At 43.1% G+C, this 25,173-nt stretch overlaps 1 protein-coding gene across 13 annotated transcripts in view; it reads right to left on the reverse strand.

The window, feature by feature from the left end:
- The window catches only part of TRAPPC9 (trafficking protein particle complex subunit 9), a 623,416-nt gene that overhangs the window by 386,898 nt on the left and 211,345 nt on the right, over positions 1 to 25,173 (reverse strand). For all 13 annotated transcript variants that reach the window (XM_044781131.2, XM_044781133.2, XM_070481660.1 and 10 more), the window contains one exon: positions 25,032 to 25,156. In XM_044781131.2, the coding sequence (XP_044637066.1) occupies positions 25,032 to 25,156 (125 nt within the window). The remainder of the gene's footprint in view (positions 1 to 25,031; positions 25,157 to 25,173) is intronic.

The following is a 25,173-nucleotide window of genomic DNA, read 5'->3' on the forward strand; positions in this document are numbered from 1 at the left end:
GGGCTGGCCCCGGTGGCATAGTGGTTAAATTTGCACTCTGCTTCAGCAGCCCAGGGTTTGCAGGTTTGGATCCTGGGTGAGGACCTAGCAAGGCTCCTCAGGCCACACTGTGGCAGCATGACACATAAAACAGAGGAAGACTGGCACAGATGCTAGCTCAGCGACGACAATCTTCCTCAAGCAAAAAGAGGAACACTGGCAACAGATGTTAGCTCAGGGCCAATCTTTCTCCCTCCCTCCCTCCCTCCCTCCCTCTCTCTCTCTCTCACACACACACACACTCACTCACTCACACTCACACACACACACACACACACACACACACACACACACACAGAGGATAAAATTGGGTTTTGTATACTGACTTTATATCTGTTCCTCTGCTAAAATAACTTAATTATTCTGGTACACTTTTTGTAAATTCCCTAGGGTTTTCTATGTACATGACAGTGTTTTCTGTGAATAAAGAGAATATTATTTCTTCCTTTCCCGACTGTGGGCTTTTCTTTTTCATTCCTGATGGCACTAGCTAGACTTTTTAGTGCAATGTCAAATCCAAGTAGTGAGAGTGAACATCCTAGCCTTCTTACCAGCTATAGGAGGAAAGCATTCACCATTTAGTACCACAGTAAGTATAGATTTTTCTGTAGATGCCCATCAGCAAGTTGAGCAAGTTTCCTTCATGTTTAGTTTACTAAGTGTTTTTTGTATCATAAATGTGTGATGTATTTTGTCAAAGGCTTTTTTTTCTCTTGGAAAGGAAGATTGGCCCTGAGCTAACATCTGTGCCAATCTTCCTCTATTTTGTATGTGGGTCGCTGCCACAGCATGGCTTGATGAGCGGTGTGTAGGTCCACACCAGGGATCCAAACCCACGAACCCCAGGCCACTGAAACGGAGCATGCAAACTTAACCACTACACCACCAGGCTGGCCCAGTCAAAGGCTTTTTTAATTGGCATGATTATGGTTGTTATTCTCCTTTACTCTGTTAATATGGTAAATTGTACTAGTTGGATTTTGAATATTTAACCATCCTTGCATTATTAGAATAAATCCCACCAGACATGATGAATTACCCATTTTATATATTGCTGGATTCTTTTTTTCTTTTAATCAGTATATTGCTGGATTCTACTTGCCAATAACTTTTTTAAGGGCTTTGCATATATGTTCACGAATGGTATTGGTCTGTGGTTTTCTTGTAACATCTTTCTCTGATTTTGGTATCAGGACAACAGTGTTCTCATAAAATAAACTGCTAAGTGTTTCCTCTTCTATTTTCTGAGAGAACTTTGGAAAAACTGGTATTTCTTTCTTCATTACAATGTGGTAAGATTTACTAGTGATGCTGTCTTTGGGGTAATATTTTAAAACAATGAATTGCTTTTCTTTAATAGGTAGGGCTATTTAGGTATTCTATTTCATCTTGAATCGATTTTGGTAATGTGTCTTTCAAGAAATTTTTCCATTTCATCTAAATTATCAAGTTTACTCTCATGAACATGTCCATTAAAATCCTTTACTACCCTTTTAATGTCTGTAGGAAAGACTGATGTCCCTCTTTCATCCCAGTATTGATAATTTATGTCTTCTGTGTTTTTTTAATCAGTCTGGCTAGATATTTATGCATTTTATTGATCTTTTCAAAGAACAAATTCTTGATTTCCTTGGTTTTTCTCTATTGTTTGCCCTTAATTTCAGTGATTTCTAGTCTTTATTTTCTCCTTTCTGGTTACTTTGGCTTCAATTCAATCTTCTTTTTTAGTTTCTTAAGGTGGATTACAGTTCATTAATCTTGAACTATTTTCCTTTCCTAATATGAGCATTTATAGCTACAAATTTCCCTCAAGGCAATTCTTCAGCTGCATCCAGAAATTATGATATGTTGTGTTTTCTTTTTGACTCAACTCACAACGTTTTCAAATCACCCTAGAGACTTCATGTAATCCAAGGGTTATTGCAGAAGAGTGTTACTTAATTTCCAAATATGTAGGGCTTATCAAGACATCCTATGGTTATTTATTCCTAACTTAATTCTGTTGTAGTCAGAGAATATACTCAGCATGATTTAAATATTATTAAATATATTGAGACTTGATTTATGGCCCTACATATGGTCTATCTTTCTAAATGTTCAACATGTACTCGAAAAGGATGGGTATTATTTTGTTGTTGGGTGGAGTGATCTATAAACGTCAACTAGATCAAGTCGGTTGTGTTATTCAAGACTTCTATATCTTTACTGATATTCTTTCTATTTTATCTATTCACTTACCAAGAAAGGAGTGGTGGAATCTCCAACTACAATTATGAATTTGTCCATTTCTCATTTCAATTGTCAGTTCCTTGCTTCATATATTTTGAAGATCCATTAGTAAGCACATACACATTTAAGAACTTTAGGGGCCAGCCTCATGGTATAGTGGTTAAGTTCAGCATGTTTCACTTCAGCGGCCCAGGTTCACAGTTTTGGATTCTAAGTGTGGACCTACACCATTCATCAGCCATGCTGTGATGGCAACTCACATACAAAATAGAGGAAGATTGGTACAGGTGTTGGCTCAGCTAATCTTCCTCAAGCAAAAAAACAAAAAAAAGAGGAGGAAGCTGGGCAACAGATGTTAGCTCAGGGTGAATCTTCCTGAGTCAAAAAAAAAAAGAAAAGAAAAGAAAAAGTTAGCTCTTCTTGAAGAATATACCCTTTCATCATTATGAAATGTCCCTCTTTATCTCTGGTATTTTTGGTCTGCTTTGTCTTAGATTAATATAGCTGTTTCTGCTTTCTTATAAGTGTTTCCATGGCATATCTTTTCTAATCCTTTCATGTTTAATCTCTCTGTGTTTTTATATTTAAAATGCATTTTCTAAACAGTATATAGTTGGGTCTTGATTTTTTTTTGTCCAATATGATACTCTCTACCATTAAATTGAAATTTTTAGACCATTTACATTTAATGTAATTATAAATATGTTTGGGTTTAGTTTTCTACCATCTTGCTATTTGTTCCATTTCTTTTTTGTTCCATTTTTCCTCTTTCTCTGCTTTATTTTAGGATTGAATATTTTAAGTATTATATTTCAGCTTCATTATTGACTCAGCTATAACTCCTTGTACTATTTACTTTTGTTTTGTGTTTTTTTATGGTTACAATGTGCATTTTGAACTTATCTGTCTATCTTCAAATATTATATAACTGTATATACAGCGTAAGAATTTACTACTGTATATTTCCATTTCTCCCTCCCACTCTGTTTGTCCTATTTGTAATGCTATATATGTTTATAAATGCAATAAAATGCTATTTTTTGTTTAAAATGTGGTTAGTTTTCTTTCAAGGAACTGTTTAAACTCCTAAGAATAAGCATTTCATATTTATCCTTATATTTACCCATATTTCTACCATTTCAAACATGTTTCAAGATCTGAGGCATCGATTTCTTCTGCCTTATGAACTTCCTTTAAAGACTCTTGCAGAGCAAGTCTGATAGAGATGAGTTCTCTCAAAATTTGTTTCTCTCTAAGTCTTTATTGTATCTTCCTTTTTTAAGGATATTTTTGCTGGATATAGAATTCTAGGTTAACAGGTGTTTTCTTCTACCAAGTAAAAAATAAAATTCCACCTCTTCTGGCTGCATTTTTTTCTGACCAGATGTCTACAATCACTATCATCTGTGTTCCCATGTAATGTGTGCTTTTTCTCTGACTGCTCCAAAGATTTTTCTCACAACAACCAACTTTTAGCAATTTGATTATGACATGCTTTTCTTTGTGTTTATCCTGACTGGGGTTTGTTAAGCTTCTTGGATCTAAGGAGCTGTTATTCTCATTAAACTTGACACACTTGTTCAACTTAAGGGCTCGTGTATTTCTTAAGCTAATTCTCACTCATCATCTCCGAGTATTTTTCTCTCCAGGATTTTTTCCTGTTCTCTACTCCTATAACTCCTATTAGACATACATTGGAGCCTCTTATTGTATCCTCTTAACTACTCTTCCACACCGTCCACCTGTCTCACTGTGACACATTCTGGGAGGTTCCTTACATCTATCTCCCAATTCATTTATTTTCTCTTCAGTCTTCAATGGCATCCAGTCTCCTCTTTCACCCATCTACTGCATGTTTTTAATTTTTTTAATTCAATAGCCATATTTTTTTTATTTTAGAATTTTTATAATTTCCTTTGGTTCTTTTTCAAGTCTGCCTGCTTTTGTTTCATCCTTGGGGTTCTATTTCTTCCAATACCATTCTGACCATTTCAAATGGGAGTATTTAAGAGTTCCTTTCAGCTTATCCTATTATTTCTAGATCAAATTCTCCCATTTGTTGCACCTGTAGATTCTCCTCCATGGCAGTCTGTCTCCTTATGTAGTTTGCAGTCTCTGACTGTATGCTCATCCTCTGAGGAAACTATTTTATGTGGAAAGTTCACTGCCTTTGTCCAGGGAGGTGTCTCTATCAAGCAGGTTTTTAACTGACTTGGTCGCTCCCTGCAGGCTTCAGTGAAGCGCTGACTTCATACCCACGCTGCTGAGCGTGGCATGCTTCCGTGCCACGCTTCCATGCCACTCCCCCAATCTGGAGAGCAGACTTTCCTGGTCCAATTTCAGGGAAGCCTCCTTACTCAGCACCAGAAGCCTGCAGCCCTGAACTCCCTTCTCTACATCAGCACGAGAAGCCCAGTGCTGGCTGGTAAAGTTTATCACAAGGAGGCACTTTAGTTCCATTAATCACTCAGTTTTTGAATTTCCTTTTTCTTCTATCTGAAAGTCTTACTTTCTAAGTTTATAGTGTATACATACATCAAAAAATTCATCAAATTATAGTCTCTGGGTTGAAGTAGGCGAGTGTTTCAGAAAAGTGTCTTTCCCTAAGAACTTGGCCTACTAATCTATTTTCCACATATTTCAGCTAAATCAAAAGAAATATGGCTTAGGAAGATTGGCTTCCCAAAATAACTGCCCACTATTTTAAATTCAATTTTACAAATATTTCCGAGAATGGCTGCTTCCCCAATCTGTTATTCAACAAACAGAAAAAAGCTTCACTACTAATACACTAATGTCTGCTAATTCTTGAACCACACAGCTCTACCTTCATACTAATTTTTAAAAGATTTAACTGATCCATTGAAAGGTGTCACTTCATTAAGCATCTTCTCAACCTCCTGCTCAGAGCTCTTTCATTTTATTCTCCAATAAAGAATATCAGGGGCTGGCAGAACAAGTCCTTGTGCTTTTTGACTATTAAATCCTGAGAGCCAACTGCAAGAAATCTCAAATTCTAAAAATGCACCTGTTGGCCATCAAGACATTCTTGCCCCAGCCCTGCTCCACGTTCTCAGCCACACACATCATCACGCACACCTTGACTTTCAGCACCTGCGCCATATGTCGTGCTGTGGCCCTCTGCTCTGCCTGATGAACCTCCACACACCATTCACACCACGACTTCACTATCAGCTTCCCAGTGCAGCCTTTCTGAAGAACAGGATCCGGTAATCTCTCTCTCCTAGAACCATTTGTCTGTGTCACTATAATTAACTTAATATTACCTTCCAGTATAAACCAGAACCTTCCATATACATCATGTCACTCATTTCTCACACAAAATGTAACAGGGGAGAAAGAAATGCCGTTGAATTCACCATATATTTTTCCCAGTACTGGCTTTCTCTACCACTAAGCCATAATTTCCTCTAGGAAGAGGACCGTGTCTTCAATCACTCACTATACTGGGCACTGGAAGCATTTAGGTGCACGTCTGATAGCTATACCTCTACTGGATCCCCGCCCCCTGAAAAACTTCCAAACTGCCCCCCAGCTCCACTCTGGCCCTGACAGAGCAGCTCTCCAGTTCACACTGACCCGCTGCTGCTTTGGAACGTGGCTTTCCCTGTTCCCACCCTCTGCCTGCACAGGCAGCACCCAGCCTGGAATGCCCTTTACCTCTTGGAAAAGTGTGCATTTTCCTTTGAGTCTCTATTCACTCTCCTGACCGCCCTTAAACAGTGATGCTCCCCAGGGATCCACCTTTGCCCCTCTTTACTTTTCTGTTCTTTCCAAAGAATCACACACAGTTCAGCCACTGTCCACAGGCTGATGATCCCTGATGATCACCAGCCTGCACCTCCCTCCAGAATTCCAGCTGAAATTTACTTCTTTGATATAACACATCCACTTGGATGTGCAACAAGCAGCCCCATAACTAACTTCCCGAATGCCCCCGAAATTGCCCTCCTCCCATTGTCACTATCCCAGGGGATGGCGTCGACATCTGTTGCATGCTCCATCTACTCCAGCTGCTTCCGGAACCCACTCTATACACAAATACTGTTTTTCAACCAAATACTCCTAACATCAACCCTCTCCTCTTTACCCTCACTAAAACTGCCTTTTGAAAACTTGAATCATCTATCCCTGGGCTTTTTTAACAGCTTCCTAAATGGCCTGACACATGCCTGCCATATATTTGCTTAAAGAAAGCTGAAACGAATGGACAGTGTTCTTGCTACCTCCAATAACTCCTCCTGCCAGTCTAGCTTCCACACTGCCACAAGAGGGATGGCCCTGGAAGAAAGAGCTGATACACAACTCCCTGCTCACAAAGTTCTGCCGGCTCACTATTTCATAAGATTAGTCAAAGTGTTATCATCGTGAAAAACTAGCAACGCAAGCATGGAACAAGTAGAGTTGTGTTATAAATCACGCCGTGATTGTACTGGGCAGTGACTTAAAAATATGCTTGCAAAGGGTCTTTCATGCAGTGAGAAAAGGCTTATGATAGAATTTTAGTGGAATGGGCAGAAGACTAAACTGTCGATAAGCTATGATCTCACCAATATAAAAAAAATGCACAGGGAAAAACATCAAAATGACCAGTTCTGGGTAGCAAGATTATCAGGAATATTTTGCTCTTCTTTACATTTTTCTTAATTTTTCAAATCTTCCTAAAAGGAAGCATTCATTACTTTTGGGATAAGAAAATGTAATAATAAGCACAAATAAAAGAACAAACTTCAAAATCTTTCCCTTTGCATTTGCAGCCCCTAGCATAAGCCCTCTGGCTCCCAGCTCACTCTAGTCTCATCTTGCCCTTCTCCCCATGCAAACTCCTCCTCCTCAGTAACACTTCATGTGCGCCGGTCCTGGAACAGCAGCCAGGCTGCAGAGGACAGACGCATGGTCTCTACAGCTCCCTGCCCATCATGGGCATGTGACACTCTGCAGTCAGTTTTGAAGCACAAGCACCTCCATAAAGAGTTGGTGAGTTGAAGTGAGAAGACAGAGAAATCAAAGCTAGTGATAGTCTGTTGTTCACTGTACCAGAAGCTCTGGTCAGAAACCAGAGGAGAACACTTTACTAAAACTCCATAGGTAACAGCCAAGCACTGGGATGAGGACCAGCTGGAATTCCAAGCAGGTATTAACTGGTTCAGAGAGACCAGGTCTAATTGCCCAGTGCACACAGAGGCAGAGCCGAGAATGAACCAGATCTGTCTCTCTTGAGAAAAAGTACTCACCTTGCTACACAAAGGAACGTCGTAGAGAGAAAGCAGCAAAAAGCTTAACAGAAGAAAACCTGCTAGCTTCTTATCTGTCATTTCTTTCCCCTCCTCTTCACTCTAGAAAATCTGCTTCTCAAATAGCAAATTATTCAAAGAAATGCTCTCAGCCAATTCAAGGACTTACTCAGTTCTATTGCCCAGACTTTACCGAAGAAAAAGGTCAAATACATAAGAACAAAGATTCACAGAGGGTAAAGCAAAACCTCAGGGCACAGCAGCGTGTTTCATGGAGACAAACAGAACGTCGTCTCTGATGCTGCACGGGCGAGGGCTTCCTCAACAACGGGATTCTCAGGGTCACTCTCAGTACTGGAGTCACGCCCCCGGCAGTCCCTGTTCCCACGTAAGCAGAAGTGGCGACCTTAGGCCAAACTGGCCGACAGAAGAGAACTTGGGGCGGGGAGATGAGGGGGAGGTCACAACATCCTCTAAAATTCTCAGCCCCTGCCCCACCAAGGCACAAATACATCAGTTTAGGCTTTGATCACCAGGAGAGAAGGAAAAGCAATTTTTATGGAGGGCCTACTATGTGCCAAAAGCTTTCACGTGCAGTTTCTCTTACAAGAACTCTCTAGAGCCCATATTATTCCCATTTTACAAATAAAGAAACAGAGGCTCACAGAAGCTCAGTAACTTGTGTATGAGTGACAGACACTGGTGGACTCCTGCACGCGAACCCAGGTCTACCGTTAGAACAAAAGTTCTTTCCTAGTCCCATATTCCCTCCAACAATACTGAGCTGCCCATCGAAAGGCCAGCGTCACTGGCCTCAAACCCCAAAGCGCGTGGGAGGAGCGCAGGCTGAGAGTAAGAACTGGGTTTGAATCTCCTCTCTAGCATTTCCCACCTCCGCAACACTGAGAAATTACTTACTTCCTGGGCCTCCGCCACCCTGAAGGGAGGTAAGTGCCTACCACTCAGGACTGTCGCGAGGATTAAATGAGATCGTGGACATTGCCTGGCACAAAGCAGGCATCTGAGAAATAAGGCAGCCCTTCTCTTCTATATAAAGGTTAACATCTTAGAGCTGGGGCTAATCAGGAGAATCTGAGTCAGCTGTGCTCATTTCGAATGCCAGTCTTCAACACAGGTTCCTTGAATGGACTATAATTTGCAAACCTAGACCCAGGCAAAGAAGGCCAAGCCTCATAAAGGGGTTCCAGAAAGTTAAAGCAACGTACGTGGAACTCCGCTTCAGCACCTGCAAAACCTACTCCAACTAGGTTCCCTTTAAGTACTAGAAATAATATGCAACGTGTTAAGCAGAATGCTTGTCAGAAAGGCAGCTATTACTAACCATTTTCACTGCTAATAATAACTAGTAGCCACTATTTCTTAGGTGTTTTTCCCAAACTTCTAAGGAATGGCTGGTTACAACTAACAGAGGTAAAACAAGACTCCTGCTGAGGAAAGACACGTTTCAAACGCCTCTGCCACACATACCCCCAACTCCTGATTACTTGGAGGAAAGTTTCTAAATAAATGACATTTTAAACCCCTGGCTCAACAATCTAAAATGTGACAGTGTGTTCCAAGGCGACCTTCTGTGGAGGTCTTGGTTGTCCCCACAGGACTCAGTGTAAATCACACACTGAGAGCTGAGGCACAGGTTCTTGCAGATCTCAGCTCAAAATCCCAAACACAAATAACCCAAAAGGAGTGACCTGCCTTCAGAACAGGGAGCAGCTTCATGCTGTAGACCTTGCAAAGTCAACCTGAGTCAGCTGAATATAAATCTGCAAAGTTGAGCTTAAAACATCGAGGACAGAACTGTTTATTTTTTAGATCACTGGCAAATTTAAGGAGTTCAAATCTGAGGCAGAAGAGAAAATGACACTTTTCCACAAAGCTGCATAAGAGCAGGAGGAATCTCTGGACCTTGAGAAAAGAACGCTTGTTTGATCATTCTAACTACGGCTGGAACATCTAACTGGAGGCCTGAGGCTGGGCCGGGGGGAGGCAGAGCATGTGCTTTGAGGTCAGGCAGCCAAGGAACTCCCAAGCAGCCAGACTGGACAAACTACCACTGTGAACGAGGATGGCAACACCTACCCTTCTAGGTTGTTCTGAGAATTACCGATAACGTAGGCAAAGCCCTCAGCACAGCACCTGAGACAAAGCTGGTTCCCAGTACGTGGAAGCTACCGTGTTCTCATTTTGCGAAAGGGAAACGGGGCATCCAGGCCTGCCTCCGGTGCTTACCTGGAGCCACAAATTCTACCCCTGGCACCAGGCGAGTGAACCCTCTCTCTCAAAAGGCCTGTGAAGAAAGCAGGGCAGCCATTACCCTCCCACTTTGCAGATGAGAAACCTGAGGCCCAGAGCAGCCCAGTGACCTTCCCAAGGACACAGGAATCGGGGAACAAAACCTGGACTCGAGCCCAGGGTGGGTTTTCCTCTTGCACTGTATGTAGGCTTGTTTTGGGGCCTGTCCACCCCGGTATCAAGGACTCTCCAGATGAAACAGAGTGACGAGCGTTTTAATTTCCTCTTTCCTCACCAGACATGTAATAACACTCAGGCTACAATCCAACCCTTAGGGATATTTCATTTAAAGTTTCGTGTTGCTTTTTAAAATAGCTGTACCTCTTTAAGATCATAGAACATAAAACAAAAGAACATAGAACAAAAGGGGAAAAATCAAGATTTGGCGTGAGGGGAGGCATCCCAGGCTGAAGACAGACGGAGTGAGTGGTCCCAGGCCCAGAAGGAGTCTTTCCCTGAAGCTTGCAGGGCACCTGAGAGGAGCCGGTCTGCACCTGCCGGTGCATCCAAGGCAAACATTCAAGAGCAAGAGAGCAGCAATTTCCTTGAGATGCCTGTGCAGTGAAGTGAGGAGGAGGCTGATGTATTTGCTGGCTGTTCTTCCAGCCTCGCAGAAGCCAACACCCCTGTAGGGAAAGCGGCTCCGCTTCCCTTCTCCAGGCAGGCACAGCATCCAGCACGTGACCATGCAACACTGCTGTCCATTTCAAGTCGGCCCCCTCCACGGCAGAGTTCCCGAATGGCAGGGACCATCTCTTTCCTCTTGTATTCTCAGAACTTGGCACAGGACCAAGAACATTCTTATATTCGGCAAATGCTTATTGAGCACATTCAACGTGCCAGACCCTGTGCTGGAAATGGAGAATACGATGGCGAGAAGGACTTCTAGAAGGTAGGGTAGGCTAAATGCTGCAATAGAAAGCGCATGGCAAGTGGGTGAGTGAGGGCTTCCTGGAGGAGATGCCGGCACAGCCAAGGCCTGAAACAGGGTAAGAATGAAGAAGAATCAGGGGAGCTCGGGGTTTGTTTGGTTCACAACTTCTCAAACCTCAGCATCCCCTGGGGATATTGTGAACATGCAGATACCAATTTCAGGAGGTCTGGGGTGGGGCCTGAGAGCCTGTATTTCCAACAGGTTCCCAGGGAACATGGATGCTGTTAATTGGTAGCCCATACTTTGAACAACCAGAATGCAAAGTATTCCAATCTATACAAGAATCCTGTGAGATGCACATTAACCAATGTTACAGGTGGAAAACATTGGTCAGAGAGGTTAATTAACTCACGTGATACCACACAGTTAGTAGGTGACCAAGACGGAATTGGAACCCAGGGCTATCTAACCCCCAGAATCCTTGCTATTTCCACTGTATTATGCTGTTTCCAATAAACACCTGTTCAAATCAATAAATTACTAAGGTAAAGCTATACAAATAAACATAATTCATCCCAAAGGTAAATATTCCTGCCTTATATCTGAACCATAATCTATCCATAGATCCTAATTTTTTATTACACACCCCTATGAGTTAAAAAACTTTTCAGAAAGCATCTTCAATATGCACATTTATTTAAATTATATACATGTACAATTTAAAACATATGCAGAAATGAATATTCAAAAAGAAGAGACAGGAACTTTGGGAGGCAACGTTTTGACTGCAAACTGTAGGGTACACACAGAAGGAACCACCCAGAAACCCTGCACTCGAGTTGGTAATGCTCTTTCTCATGGGGTACAGATGAACAACTCTGAAACTGCTTTACACGTGTACGGGGGTCAAACAAACAAGAAAGTGGATGTTGGGCCAGGTTTCTTGCTGTTGGAGAGGGAAGGTCCAGATAAACAAGAAGGAACCGGGTGGGACGGGATCAAGTCAGACATCAGTGTGAACTCATTTTTAACTTAAATAGATGTGAACGTAACCGATGGATAAATACATAATTACAGATATGTGTAGACACATGGGTTAGTACACACATCCATTTCCTAGCTCTGTCAGCTGAGAGGGCCTAGAAGCAGCACCACACCAGAGCAAATCCTCCTGATGGAAGAATTCCAAATAATTCCTACAGATACCGCCCACAGAAGGTGGAGCCTAAGTGCCACTCTCCCTCCCCCCGACCCCGCCCGAGAGCCTGGGCTGCACTTGGTAACTTGCTTCCACAGAATCGAGTATGAAGCTATCCCCGCAAACACCTCCCCAGCCAGGTGATCACAGTCAACATCAGCAATGCGCTGTGATGAGGACACGTCGACGCTCTCTCATTAGAAGAACGTCATCAGAGAGACCCAAGTTGAAGAACGGTCTGCAAAGTATCTGAACAGTGCTCCTCAAAACTGTCAAGGTCACAAAAACAAGGAAAGACTGAGAAGTGGCCACCAACTAGAGACCTGAAGACTGAATTTCATCAGGTATCCCACATGGGATCCTGGGACAGGGAAAGGACAGTGGTGGACAAACTAGTGGAATTCGAATAAAGGAGAGAGTTTAGTTAATAATGCTGCACCCACGTGGGTTTCTGATGGCGACAAATGTGTGGTGGTCATGTAAGACGTTAACGACAGGGCAAACTGGTGAGGGGCACATGGGAATTTGCTAAATCTTTGTGGATTTCTGTAAATTTAAAACTATTCTACAATTAAAAGGTCCCTTTTTAAAAGGATGAGATTCAAATAAACATCATATTCTGCATCCCAGAGTCCTCTCTGGAGACATCCATACTGTTGGAATGCCACATATGGCGTCAGAAGTTCTCATACCCTCCAAGGGAGATGGGCAAGAAGAAGCTATGAGGCCTCAGGGAGAGGTGGGCTGGGGAGGACTGGGAAGCACACCCCCTCTCTAACACATCCAAACGCAAAATAGTCTTAAAGCCCCATCGCGGCCCCGCCAAACCTGCAGGCCGTGTCTCCCAGCCTGCTGAGCCAGCCTCCTCTAAACTGCAGTGTGGACCCCGGAGGCCGCAACGTAATGTTCACAATGGTGATACTCTGCGCTCATTTACACAGTTCCAGCATGTCTATTTTGTGGAATTTTATTAATATTAGGTCCCTGTGGACTTTGACAGATTAAGTTTCTTGAGGGAAGGGTTTCTGTCTCCTATTTCCTAGCTAAACACCACTGACCTACTGACCTGGCTTGATGTAAAACTACACTGCTCCTGGATTCTTCTAAGGACGCCTCGGTTGATTTTTTTTTTACCACTCAACTGATACTTGACAAATTTTATTTTATACTCTTCCAGAAATCACAGTTAGTTTTCATTCACTTGTTCAATGCCTACTGTATTACTGTTACCGAATATCTGATTCCCCAGAACAGTTCTAATTTCAAACATTGTACCTCATTGTCATTTATACATTTTGTCAGATGACAGGTCTTGATATTTAATGTGAAAATAAAGTCATACTTTAACTGAGTCATTTTGATGCTGGTGACATTTTTACACACCACATTTGACTCCCACTCAAGAGGGAAGAATGCGAGAAAGGAGAGCAGCCAGGGATGGGAGGAGATGGCGGCCTGGCATGGCGAAGCTACGCGTTACCCTAGGACACCAGCAGTGCAGGTACAGATAAAACAGTGTCTCCAGCAGTGCTCTGTGTCCAGTGGGAAGGACAAAGTAAACACACTTACCATAAGACAACACCATCAGAGCTACAGCAGAGTGGGGATGGCACCGAGGAAAGAACTCGGGAGGTTCCAACACTGTGGGCAAGAGTTTGGACTGAGACAAGCCTGGGTCTGGAGCACAAGACACCATTTATTAGCTGTATTAACTTACGAAGCATCTGTCCTAAGCATCAGTTTCCCCATTCCAAGTGGAGATATCTAAAGGTTACAGGTTGTTGGCAAGATGTAGAGCACATTTTATGTGAAGCACCTAGCACCGTCCTTGGCCGGATTAATTTTCTACTGCTGCATAACAAATTACCACTACCTTAGCAGCTAATGGTTCCCCATGGGAAAAGGCAATTTGAACAAGCTTCAAAGAGGGCACCTTTCTCCATCGCTCTTCTGGGTGTTTGGAAATGTCAGAGCTGGTTTGTGACCGCTCTCGGAGCACGCGAAAACACTGACATGTCTCAGTTCTTACGTTCTGTATTGTTTCCACAAGAAATTCCAACTTTCAGTTGTATTTTCACTTTGAAGCTAACTTCTAGTGCAATGAAAATCAGTGCTCTTAGCTGCATGGCGTAGAGAGATGAGCCACTGGTATTAGATGCAATGCTTCTGTAGCACTCTCCCCTCTAGTGCTCTGGACACCAAGAGTCACCTACCAGAGTAAGACTGGAATGCTCCCTCTGCGAGAGTTTGAAAATGAAAATGGGATGACCGACAGAAGTGAGGTGGGCAAATGGATGTGGTTTTGTGTGCAAGAGCAGAGTTGCCATTGAATTTCAGAGTAATAAGAATAATGCTGAGCACTTTCTATGTACTAGTTGGGGTTCTCAACAACCCACAACAATTCATCTATCTCACAGCAATCCTATGAGGCTGGGACTATTGTTATTCTCATTTTATAGATGAGAAGACACAGGCACAGAGAGTTTAAGTAACTTGCCCAAGGTGACAGAGGTAATAAGTTAAAAATTAGGGAGAACAACTCAAACATTGATAAGAATACAGATGAGTAAGAGGAGCCCCGGCCCAGGAGCGGGATAGATTCTGGTTAAGTCCCATCCTCACGGGCAGTTCTGGTAGGTCTGGACAACATAATCAGAACACGTGGTTCCCCGTTCCTTCTACACTCTCCATCTCGGGTGAGGAGTCAGCCTCCACCCAAAGCTTGCAGCCAGTCTTGTGAGTTCACCTCCCACTCTCGACCCTGATTCATACCACCCAGTAGCATTGCTATTACCCAGGAGAAGCCTCTCAAATGCAGCCACTCTTCTCTGTGGCCTCCACTTCGTCTGTCTTATTGCAGACTCTCATCGTCTTCCCTATTGACAATGTCAGTGCCCAGATCCTTCACATCTTTTGTCAGATTTATTTTAAGTATTTCATATGTTTTTGAGACTAAAAAGTATGCGACAGCAAGACCAGGTGAGGTTTATCCCAAGAATGCAAGGTTGGTTTTACATTCTAAAACCTATCAGTATAAGTCACTGTATTAACAAACTAGGAAAGAAAAACCATACCATGATCTCAAACGACACGTAAAAAGCATTTGAGAAAACCTAATATCCATTCCTGATTTTTTTAAAACTCTCAGCAAAAGAGGACTAGAAGGTTCAGAAAGATACAATAATTGCCCTCTAAGCTAGAGAACTGCTTGCAAAGTCAGGCAAAGCCTTTCCTACAGCATCTAACAACTCTTTGTGTATCTAGTCTTACATTTTCTTTCCTGCTTCCCTTGTCTTAAAATTTTCTTCAGGGTCTGTTATTTATAAAGCAACGATTTTCTTTGTCATAGGATGTCTTATGCCTACTCTGAGATGGACATCAGATAATTCTCTGTATCCCGACTTCCTTGGCAGAACAAGGAAGAAAATCCGGAATATTCAAGTTTCGGTTTGCAAAGCCAACAATGTCAGGTCAGGGGTGGGTCATGGTGATACTGCTCCCGTACAGCGTCAAGGTGGCTCCCATGGCCCACATTACATAATCTGGATCTTTAAAGTGGCATTCAGGACTCCTCACCGCGTGGTCACGTCTCATCTTCTCTTAGCTCATCTTCTACTGCCATACTTCAGAGGAATTCCTCCAAACATATAAAAGAAGCTCACTCCTCCTTGCTTGTGCTCAGGCTGGCCCCTCAGCTTGCAATGCCTTTTCACCATTCTCTATTGCTGAGCCGGCTCCTCCTCCTTTCACCTACCTCCTTCCCCAGTCTTCTTGATTCTTTTAGTATAACTGTCATTTACTGGGCACCCAGCACGTGCTGGATATTCTGCTGAGCAGGAAGAAGGAAAGAGAAGTTCTTTCTGCCTTTGTGGAGCTTGGAGTCTAGTGGGGCAACAGGCCAGTAAACTGCGAATGACTCCATCAAGTGATGACAAGATAACATAGGAAAGTGCAAACTGGAGAGGGAACGTGGAAGCCTGGCCCAGTTCCTGGGTTCTGTGTAACCTGCTGCACTCTGAGAGCTCCTTTTGATAGACTAAGGATTATCTCCATTTCACAGATGAGTTGAAGTAACCCATCCACTGTGACACAGCTGGTAAAAAGCAGAGGTTCATGCCAAAGAATCTTTTTCTCCTTTGTTTTGTCTGTTTCAATAGTGGAGATATTTCTGGGTTGGGGGAGGGGGCAGAATTCTTTTGTTCAATGTGGTTGCTTTTAAACTCTCTTGGATTTTTTAGAGACTAATGAAATCACCTAAATGTGTATGACAGCACATTTTGTGAAAGGACTCTTGGGCCCCAAATTTCATGGTCTGAAATTGCCATTTCCTTACCCAAAGCAAACATATTTGCTTTCTGTCAGTCATTCTGAATAGCTGATCTAACTCAATTTCCCTGTTTGGCAAGAATGCGATGAAAGTACACATTTTCTTCTACTGTGTGTTTTTCCCCCACTGTCTTCAGATCACTCACGCCATGAACTTGAAGTGCAGCAGCAGAAGCTGGTTTCGAGATAACAGTTCACAGCCCTGCCCAGAACTGAGAAGGTGCCTGGGAACCCATGGACCTGCAGGGGAAGCACCAGGCTCTCTCAGCGACACAGTCAGGCACTCAAAGACTTGAGGACTTCTGAGACCCCTGAACTGTGCCGCCATTAACCTCAACCTGGGGAAATGCCCTGGACTGGAGCAAGGCTGGCAGATTTATGCACTTCCTAGAGAGGCACTTCTTGACTTTCCCCAAATAAGTATTTTAATGCCTAGATTTAATTATATGTTTATGTAAAGATTTAATCACAAATATTTATAGAACTTCCTTCCCAGGAATCCAGGTGCTATAAATCAGTCACTGGGGTACCTCAAACTGAGCTACTTAGAGACAATTTACCAAGTGCTAACCTATGAATGACATCATAGGTTCTGAGGGACATCAGAAAGGTCCAGAACTGTTCTGATGGATGCTTACAGTCTCCTCCTACAGACAATGAAAAATGCAAAACAAATTTTAAAACATTTCATACCTTAAGGCAGTGGTCCTTGAAATGTGGTCCCCACACCAGTAGCAGCAGCATCACCTGGGAACTTGTTGGAAATGCACACTCTCAGGCCCCACCCAGACCAGCCGAATTAGAAACTCTGAGGATGGGGCCCAGCACCCAGGTTTAACAAGCCCCCAGGTGGCTCAGATGCACGCTAACGTTTACAAACCACTGCCTTAAGGCATTGATTGGTATGATCCAATGTAGCACATGATTAATAGCAAAGGGAACTGAGAGCACACAGCAATTCTTTAGAAGCCATTTCATTTTTTTGTTCATTCATTTGACATTGACTGGAGCCTGTTATGTATCAGCCCCTGTACCAGGAGCTGAAAATGCAAAGATTAATAAGGTATCATCCTTAGCTTTGCTTAACTCACAATCGACTGGAAAAATAAAAAGACAGATGTAATAATTAAATACTTTGGCAGTTGATATTGAGATTCCAAATAATGTCCTGGCTTCAGGACGGTAAACCATCACTGACAGACCGTGCGCATGCATCTCCGACAGGCTTCTATGGTTATCTCTGCAGAGAGGCCTTTGCTGACAATTCTACCCAAAATATCAAGTAGTCGCCATCCTATTTCTTCCTTTACCTTCCCTCACAGCGCTTCTGACAACCTGCCATTTGTCTGTTTATTGTTTCTCTCTTCTGCCAGAAGGTAAGTTCTGGAACCTCATCTTGTCACTGCTATAGACCCCACCATCCAGAACTGGGCATGTAATAGTTACGCACTAGATATTTGTTGAATGAATGAACTGGATGAAATGTTACAGGGGTTCAGAGGAATAAATGACTGTCATGGAAGGGAAAAGCCCTAAAACCATCACGGAAGCTCACGGAACATTCTTCTGACCTCTCTCCTTAACATTTGTTTTAGAATTCCACATGCAGTAGACTCTTTCCACGTCTCTTTCGGCTAAATTTCTTATTAAGTTTTGAAATTGCTGAGCAGATTAAAGGATTCCTTTGAAGCTTTTATGCTTAAACTTTGTAGAAAGAAATTCCCAGTCTCTGTAACTATTACTGGGACAGATTAGAAATAATTTGGAACTGAATTGGATTTGCCGTTTTGTAAGCTTTTCTTATCTACCAGGGCTAATAGCAGACACTTTCCTTCTTACAATAGCCCAAGAGAAAGTCTTATTATCTGCATTTTACAGATTGAAAACTGAGGGTCAAATAGGCAAAAAGCTTATGCTCACTGCTCTATAAATATGGCTTCAGTCAATACAGAATGTTTTGCACCCAATAATAAGTTTGGAAACTTAGAAATAGCACAAGCTTTGGATTCAGACATATCTGGGTTTGAATTTTAACTTTCACTTAGTAACTGCTTGACCTTGGGCATATTATTTAATCTTTCCAAGCTGTTCAGTAATTTCCACTTGAATAATATGAAGTTGTAGTCATGGGAGACGTAATCTGTAAATACCGTTTAAAGTGCTAAATCTCCCTGGGGTCACATTCCCAGGCTCCCTGGCCAGCACATCTCTCCTGCCTGTGTATGGTCAATTGCTCGCCATCCTTGAATGTGCAAATGATCAGTGAACAAGATCTAATACATTTTCTCCTCCCAGCTGATGGGAACCTTAATTCTGCTGCCCTGAGGCCCCAAAAGCTCATGGAATGATTTTTCATTTGTAACACAGCTTGATTAAGAAAATATGCTATTTGTTGCATAACATAGGTTTTTTGTTTTAAACTTGAATGCATTTGCTTGTAAGTTTTCTTAGCAGACTCTTCCATTCAGTCCATAAAGTCTATAAGAAGTTTATGAACATCCCACAGTTCTTTACTGTAAAGGCTAAAGTAATATAAAATATTTAACATGACATATATCATCTGAATGTTGTCAAAGTTAGACTTTACTCTGAGTGAGAAGAAATTTCCTTTATTGTACAGAATGTTGTACAGAATGACAATAGAGGTGGGAATGGAAAGCAGGGTGGGGACACAGGAAGGAGTGCCTTGCTCTGCTTGTGCCACCTGTGAAGGCTTGACACACAAGGTAACACCAGAGTTTGGTCCTGAAGGAGGATTGGGGAACATGCCAGGAGTCAAAGGAAGTGAGAACTTCCAATCAAAGTAAACAGCCCCACAAACGAAGACGCGTGCTGTAGAGTCAGGCTGGGTAGCCTGGTGTGGCTGCCCTTGGGAAAGCATGCTCAGTTTTCCACCTTTAAGTACAACGGGAGCTATATGGGTTTGCAGGAAGTTCCTCCCATTTCTAGTTTGCTGAGAGCTTTTATCAGAAATAGATAGTGTACTTCGTCAGATGCTTTTTCTACATCCATTGACATGCTTATGTAGCTTTCTGTTTTTCAGTTTGTTAATACGGAGAATTACATTTGTTGGTTTTCTAATGTTGAACCAACCTTGCATTCCTCAGATAAACCCCACTTGGTCAATATTTTACATACTGTTGAATAGGACATGCTAAAATCTTGCTTAAAATTTTTGTGTCTATGTTCAGGGGTCTTTGCTGTTGTTGTCTTCATAATCTCTTTGTCTGGTTTTGCTATCAAGGTAATGCTGACCTCATAGAATGAGTTAGGAGTATATTGACTCTTTTTCAAGTGTCCTGAAAGAAAAGTTTACACAAAATTGATATTATTCTTCCCTTAATGTTTGTTAAGATGCCGTAATAAAATCATCCACGCCTAGAACTTTCTCTATGGGAAGGTTTTAACAAAAAATTGTTTCCTGAATGGATATAGGGTTATTCAGATTACCTATTTCTATGAGTAACCTTTGATATTTTGTGTCTTTCAAGGAATTTGTCCATTCATCTCAGTTTTCAAATTTATTGGCATAAAACTATTCATAAAATATCTTTGTTATCCTTTTAATATCTGTAGAATTTGTAGAGATAGCACCTTTTTCATTCCTAATACATGTAATTTGTGTCTTGTCTCTCTGGTCAATCTGGCTAGAAGTTGTTAAATTTCATTAATTTCTCCAGGAACAAGTGTTTATTTTTCTTGCCTATGTTGGGTTGTTTCTGATTTCATTGATTTCTGCTCTGATCTTTATTATGTCCTTTTCTACTTACTTTAGATTTGATTTCTGCATTTTTTTTCCTACTTTCTTGAAGTTGAAGCTAAGGTCTATTGATTTGAGATCATTCTTCTATTCCAACATAGGCATTAAGTACTATAAATTTCCCCAGGAGTAGTGCTTAGCGGCATCCCACAACTGATATGTTGTGCTTTCACTTTCCTTCACTTCAAAATACTTTCTAATTTTAGAACGCAGGCCGCCATATGGCGCATCTGCAGACAGGCAGGCAGGATGCAGGCCAAGTGGGCTCTGTCACGGTGGGTGTGTGATGCACCTGGATGAGAGGAGGTCCAGCCTCTGTCTGCTCTCTAAACAGGTGGAGGAAGTTCTGGAGAAGCCGTCAGCCAACCCTTCAACTTGTACATTCAGGCAACGCCCATTTTTGTCCCTCTTCCCCAAACTGTGTATTGGGGGTTTTTTTGTATTGTTTTTGTTTTGTTTTGATTTTTGAGAAAGATTAGCCCTGAGCTAACTGTTGACAATCTCCCTCTTTTTGCTGAGGAAGATGGGCCCTGAGCTAACATCCGTGTCCATCTTCCTCTACTTTATATGTGGGATGCCTACCACAGCATGGCTTGCCAAGTGGTGCCATGTCCGCACACAGGATCCAAACCAGCGAACCCCGGGCCGCCAAAGCAGAATGTACACACTTAACCACTGCGCCACCAGGCTGGCCCCATGTGTATTGTTTTTAATAAAACACCTGCACAAGTATTATTTCAATGAATCTTCACTAACAACCTTGTGAGAAAAAGATTTTTCTCCCCAATTTGCAGATGAAGAAACTGAGGCTCAGGCATTTTAAATGAATTACTGGGACACTGGATGGACTCTGTAGGGTTTCAGAGCAGCAATGAGAGACCACAGGATGTGCAGGTGTATGAGCACCCAGACTCTAGGTTCAAACCCTAGTTCTCGCAAGAACCAGCCAGCACAATACATGGCTCCCATGGGAGATGCCCAGGAAGGAAGCTGCTACTATTATGGCTGTGGCTATTATACCTATTCTCTGATACTTTTAAAGACAAGACGTTGACAAGGGTGGGCACATACCAACAAGCTTCCCAAAACCAAATGTGCACAAAGAACAAAGGCAGGCCTGGCTCCCCCACCTCCTGGCAAGCTTTGGTTTTGTTAGGATTTCCAAATTGCCTTTCAGCCGGCTATAAGCAGGTGTGAAGTGTTTACAGAGCAATATTGTAGATGGAGCAGCCAGAACACACACTATGATAAATGGCTGCAGTGATCTACGCTGGATTTGGCTCTCTGTCTGTTCAGCAGTTGTTACAGCCTCTCAAAGTGCTTTATGCTCCAGGGCTCGGCCAGCTCCCATATTTTCTGTGGGGTCCAGCCCCGGAGGCTGTAAGCTGGATGCTTCCAATGGGCAAAGCTGTGGGGAGCCTCAAGTGACACACTCAGCAGAGGCCAATTCAGATGAGAAGCCTTCCATTTGTTCCCCAGGCATTTTTGCAGTCCCAGCTGGGGACAGGGCGTCCTTGAGCTTTGGCACTTCTAGGGAGGGCTCTCGCCATGTTCCATTCTCGCTGCCACATCGTGCACCCATAGTATCTAATTCACAAGGTGGGTACTAGGCTCACTGTCATTGGGGAAAACAGGGCTAAGCAATTCTAAGTAACTGACCAACGATGACACCAGGTTGGTGACCTTGTTAGCGTGCCAACACCAAGACTGCTGTTAACAACCACGAGGGCAGCTACTGATCAGACTCAATTTTTACCTTCACAAACAAGAATGAAGGCCCAGTTCGTTATTATTTCTTGATTTGACCCAGCTTTATTTCTTTTCCCTGCCAGGTTCTTCCATTATTTAAGCCTCATAACAACCCTATGAAGGAAGCTTAATTATTCTATTTTACAGATGGGGAAACTGAGGGTCAGAGAGGCCATACTGTAGAGACTGGCTTACAGGAATATCATTTCTAATATGCAACCACTCCAACAATCCCCATTTTCAATCCTAGGAGATTCTTCACAAGGCACACAAAAAAAAACCAGTCATGAGGCCAGCCCCATGGACAAGTGCTTAAGTTCGCATGCTCTGCTTCGGCGGCCCAGGGTTTCACCGGTTTGCATCCTGAGCGCAGACATGCCGCCTCTCACTAGGCCAGGCTGAGGTGGTATCCCACATGCTACAACTAGAAGGACCAACAACTAAAATATACAACTATGTCCTGGCGGGATTTGGGGAGAAAAAGCAGGGGGGAAAAAAAAAGAAGATTGGCAACAGTTGTTAGCACAGATGCCAATCTTTAAAAAAAAAAACAGTCATGAACATGGACAGACATGACTGGTGCTAGCTGGACAGGGAAAGGAGTCTTTCTGGGAAATCTGAAGAAACACATGTTATCTCTTCCCACTTCTTGAGGGGCTCCCTAGAAGCTGCTTTCGCTGAATTACTTGTTTCCATGACTACACCATTCCTCGGTGATAATTTTACAGGTTTAGCACGTTTCCAATTAAATCACATCATTCCTGCTTTGGGAAGAAGGACTCTGCAGCAAGCGCAGCAGTGCCAGGAGGCCCGAGCGATGGAGGCCCACACACGACAGCACCATAAGTCACTCACTCACACAACTCCTGCACCGCTCCTCAGAAGTTCCACGGAGCACAGAAGTCAGATCTTAACCACCAGGAACAGGTGCATAATTTCACAGGTTTGAGCCCAGCACCACCTCCACCACCAGAGACCTCAGACAAACTGAATTCTCCCCCTTCTCAGAGGCCTCACACACCCCTGCCTTGGACGGTGCCGGGTCTCTCACCTGGAATGCCCCCTTCAGACTCCACACGTGGGATATTATCCTCCTCGGGGTCCAACCCTAGCATAAAATTAGTAGAAGGAACGTGGATTCACACCCTTAATCCACCACCTGCTAACTCTGTGAACTTGGGAAAGTCATGTAACTTCCCTAAACTTCCCTCATAGGACATTTGTAGAGACTGACTAAACTTCTGAATGTGCGGCACATGGCACAGGCCCTGGCCGGCAGAGCACGTTCCATAAATGCTAGTTCTTTCCCTTCCAGTTTCTTGATAAGAAGTTAGTGGAGAAGGGTCCCCAGGCTGTCTGAGGAAAGTGGCAGAAGTTACAGTGTGGCTGAGAGGTAAATGGGAATACTGAGACAGAGAGAACCTACAAACTGCAAAGGCCAGCGGGGTGACTCATAAAGGACCTTGAATGCAGAATCAAGGTGCTTTAGGACTCTGTTCACAAGAAAAATTCAGGAGGGTGGTGGAGGGAAAGAAGGTGTCACAGTGCAGCAGACACAGACTGGAGTGGGTGACTGAGACTGTCACATCACCTCTTGGAGCCATGGTTCCTACTCAAAAGGATGTCATGAGAATGGAAAAGGACAGTTTATATACAAGTGCCTGACACACAGGACCTACTCAGTAAATGGTAACTATATTTAAATAATTAGTTTTACAAACATTCACCTAAATCTATACACATTTGTAATCACCCAAAAAAATAAAAGCAACAACGCGTTCAGCCTTGCACCACCCAATTGAAGAAAACAAAATCCATGCCATAGCCACCATTACCCAACCAAGTATGAACAACGATCTCCTGGATTTTGAAATGTACCCCAAACTCTGAGAGTTTATCCTGTGGGAGAAGGCCACACAGTGGAGGAGCCGAACCGCAGAGGCAAGCTGAATGATGCTGAGGGGCTGAACCTGAAGGAGAGATACAAGGACAGTCTGGTGTCGGTTAGCGTGAGGCTGCGGGAAGGCTGCAGGTGACATGAGGAAGTCACTTCTCCAGAGTCTCCTCCATCACTCCCTGCCACAAATCTACCCCCAACAGCATCAAATACTTTGTAGTTCCATGCTTGTGTCACTGTTTCAGGCCTCTGTGCCTTCACACCATCCAGTGGGAAGCATCTTCTCACATCCCAGTCCCCTTGGCTAACGCAAGAGCCCTAAGACATAGCGATCAGGCTTCTGTGTGAATATGCCCCGTGATGGAGAGTTCCCAGCCACACCACCAACCTCTCTCCTTACTGCAGGGCCCTAAATGGAGAAGACTCTCCCCTAAAACCTAGCTCCTCATAACTTCAGTAAGACCTCTGTCCACCAAAATCCGCTTATTCCCTCTAGCTGTGACCTCACTTCAGTGTCCGTGTTCCTCCATCCCTCATCTTATTTTCATCAGAGAGCCCCAATTCCTCAAAATTCGTGGTACCACTGACTCACAACAAGCTTGGCCAGGCTCCTCTGATGGGCCTCATCAGTCGATGCCCTCTTAAGTTTTGTCATCAAGGTTGTAAGCAGTACTCCAAAAGGCCAGGCCTGAACACACGCCTATGTGAAAAGTCATTTTGGCAACCTTGCTGTCCACACCCCAGCCATGGCTCTTAGACTTTTAGTCCTCTCACTCTACACACTCTCCCTGGGCAGGCTCAGACAGGCAGAGCTTTCCGAAATGCTGATGACCCAAAACCTTAGAGCTCCAGTTCAGCCTCTCCTTGAGTTCCTTGGAGAGGACTCTCTGCTCACACTGAAGTCCCAGGGGACCTCAACTTTGCACTGATAGACACTCTTTACTTGTAGATTCATTTTGGCTTCCTTAGTGCTTATAAACCAATGAGTGGAAGGAGGTGCCAAAGGATTAAGGAAAAGTTTATGGGATAAATATCTGAACTGGGAATAATTATGCAATAAATAAGTTTTTCAAATGAATAGGAAAAGAGGCAGGAAATATTCCACTTTAATCATTGCATTCCTTGATTCAACCCACAAATTCCCAATGCTTCAAGGAAACAAGAGTTAGCAACACAAAAACACAATGCACTCAAGCTTCATTGTAACTGCTTTCCAAAACATTCCACAGAATTAAAAAATACTGAAACGCTAGCTTTCCACAAACACGGTTCTATTATCAAATAACACTTCCATTCCTTTCTGAAAAATACTCAAAACTTTGCCTCCGAAAAGTCTTGGCAGAAACCAAGAGCACAAGCCACTTGCCAGACTGTGCGTGTGCAGGCCAACTCACCTTCACGTGGCTCGGGTCTCCAGGCTTGCTGCCCTCAGGTGGGTTCACAGGTTTGCTCTCCGCTCGAGGCCTAACGACCTGTCGAAAGGGACTGCACAGTGGAAAGCCGCTCACACTGATCCCGTCTAAAAGGTAAGAGCAA

This window comes from Equus asinus, chromosome 12 (genome assembly GCF_041296235.1).
Source record: "Equus asinus isolate D_3611 breed Donkey chromosome 12, EquAss-T2T_v2, whole genome shotgun sequence".
NCBI classification, from domain to species: domain Eukaryota; kingdom Metazoa; phylum Chordata; class Mammalia; order Perissodactyla; family Equidae; genus Equus; species Equus asinus.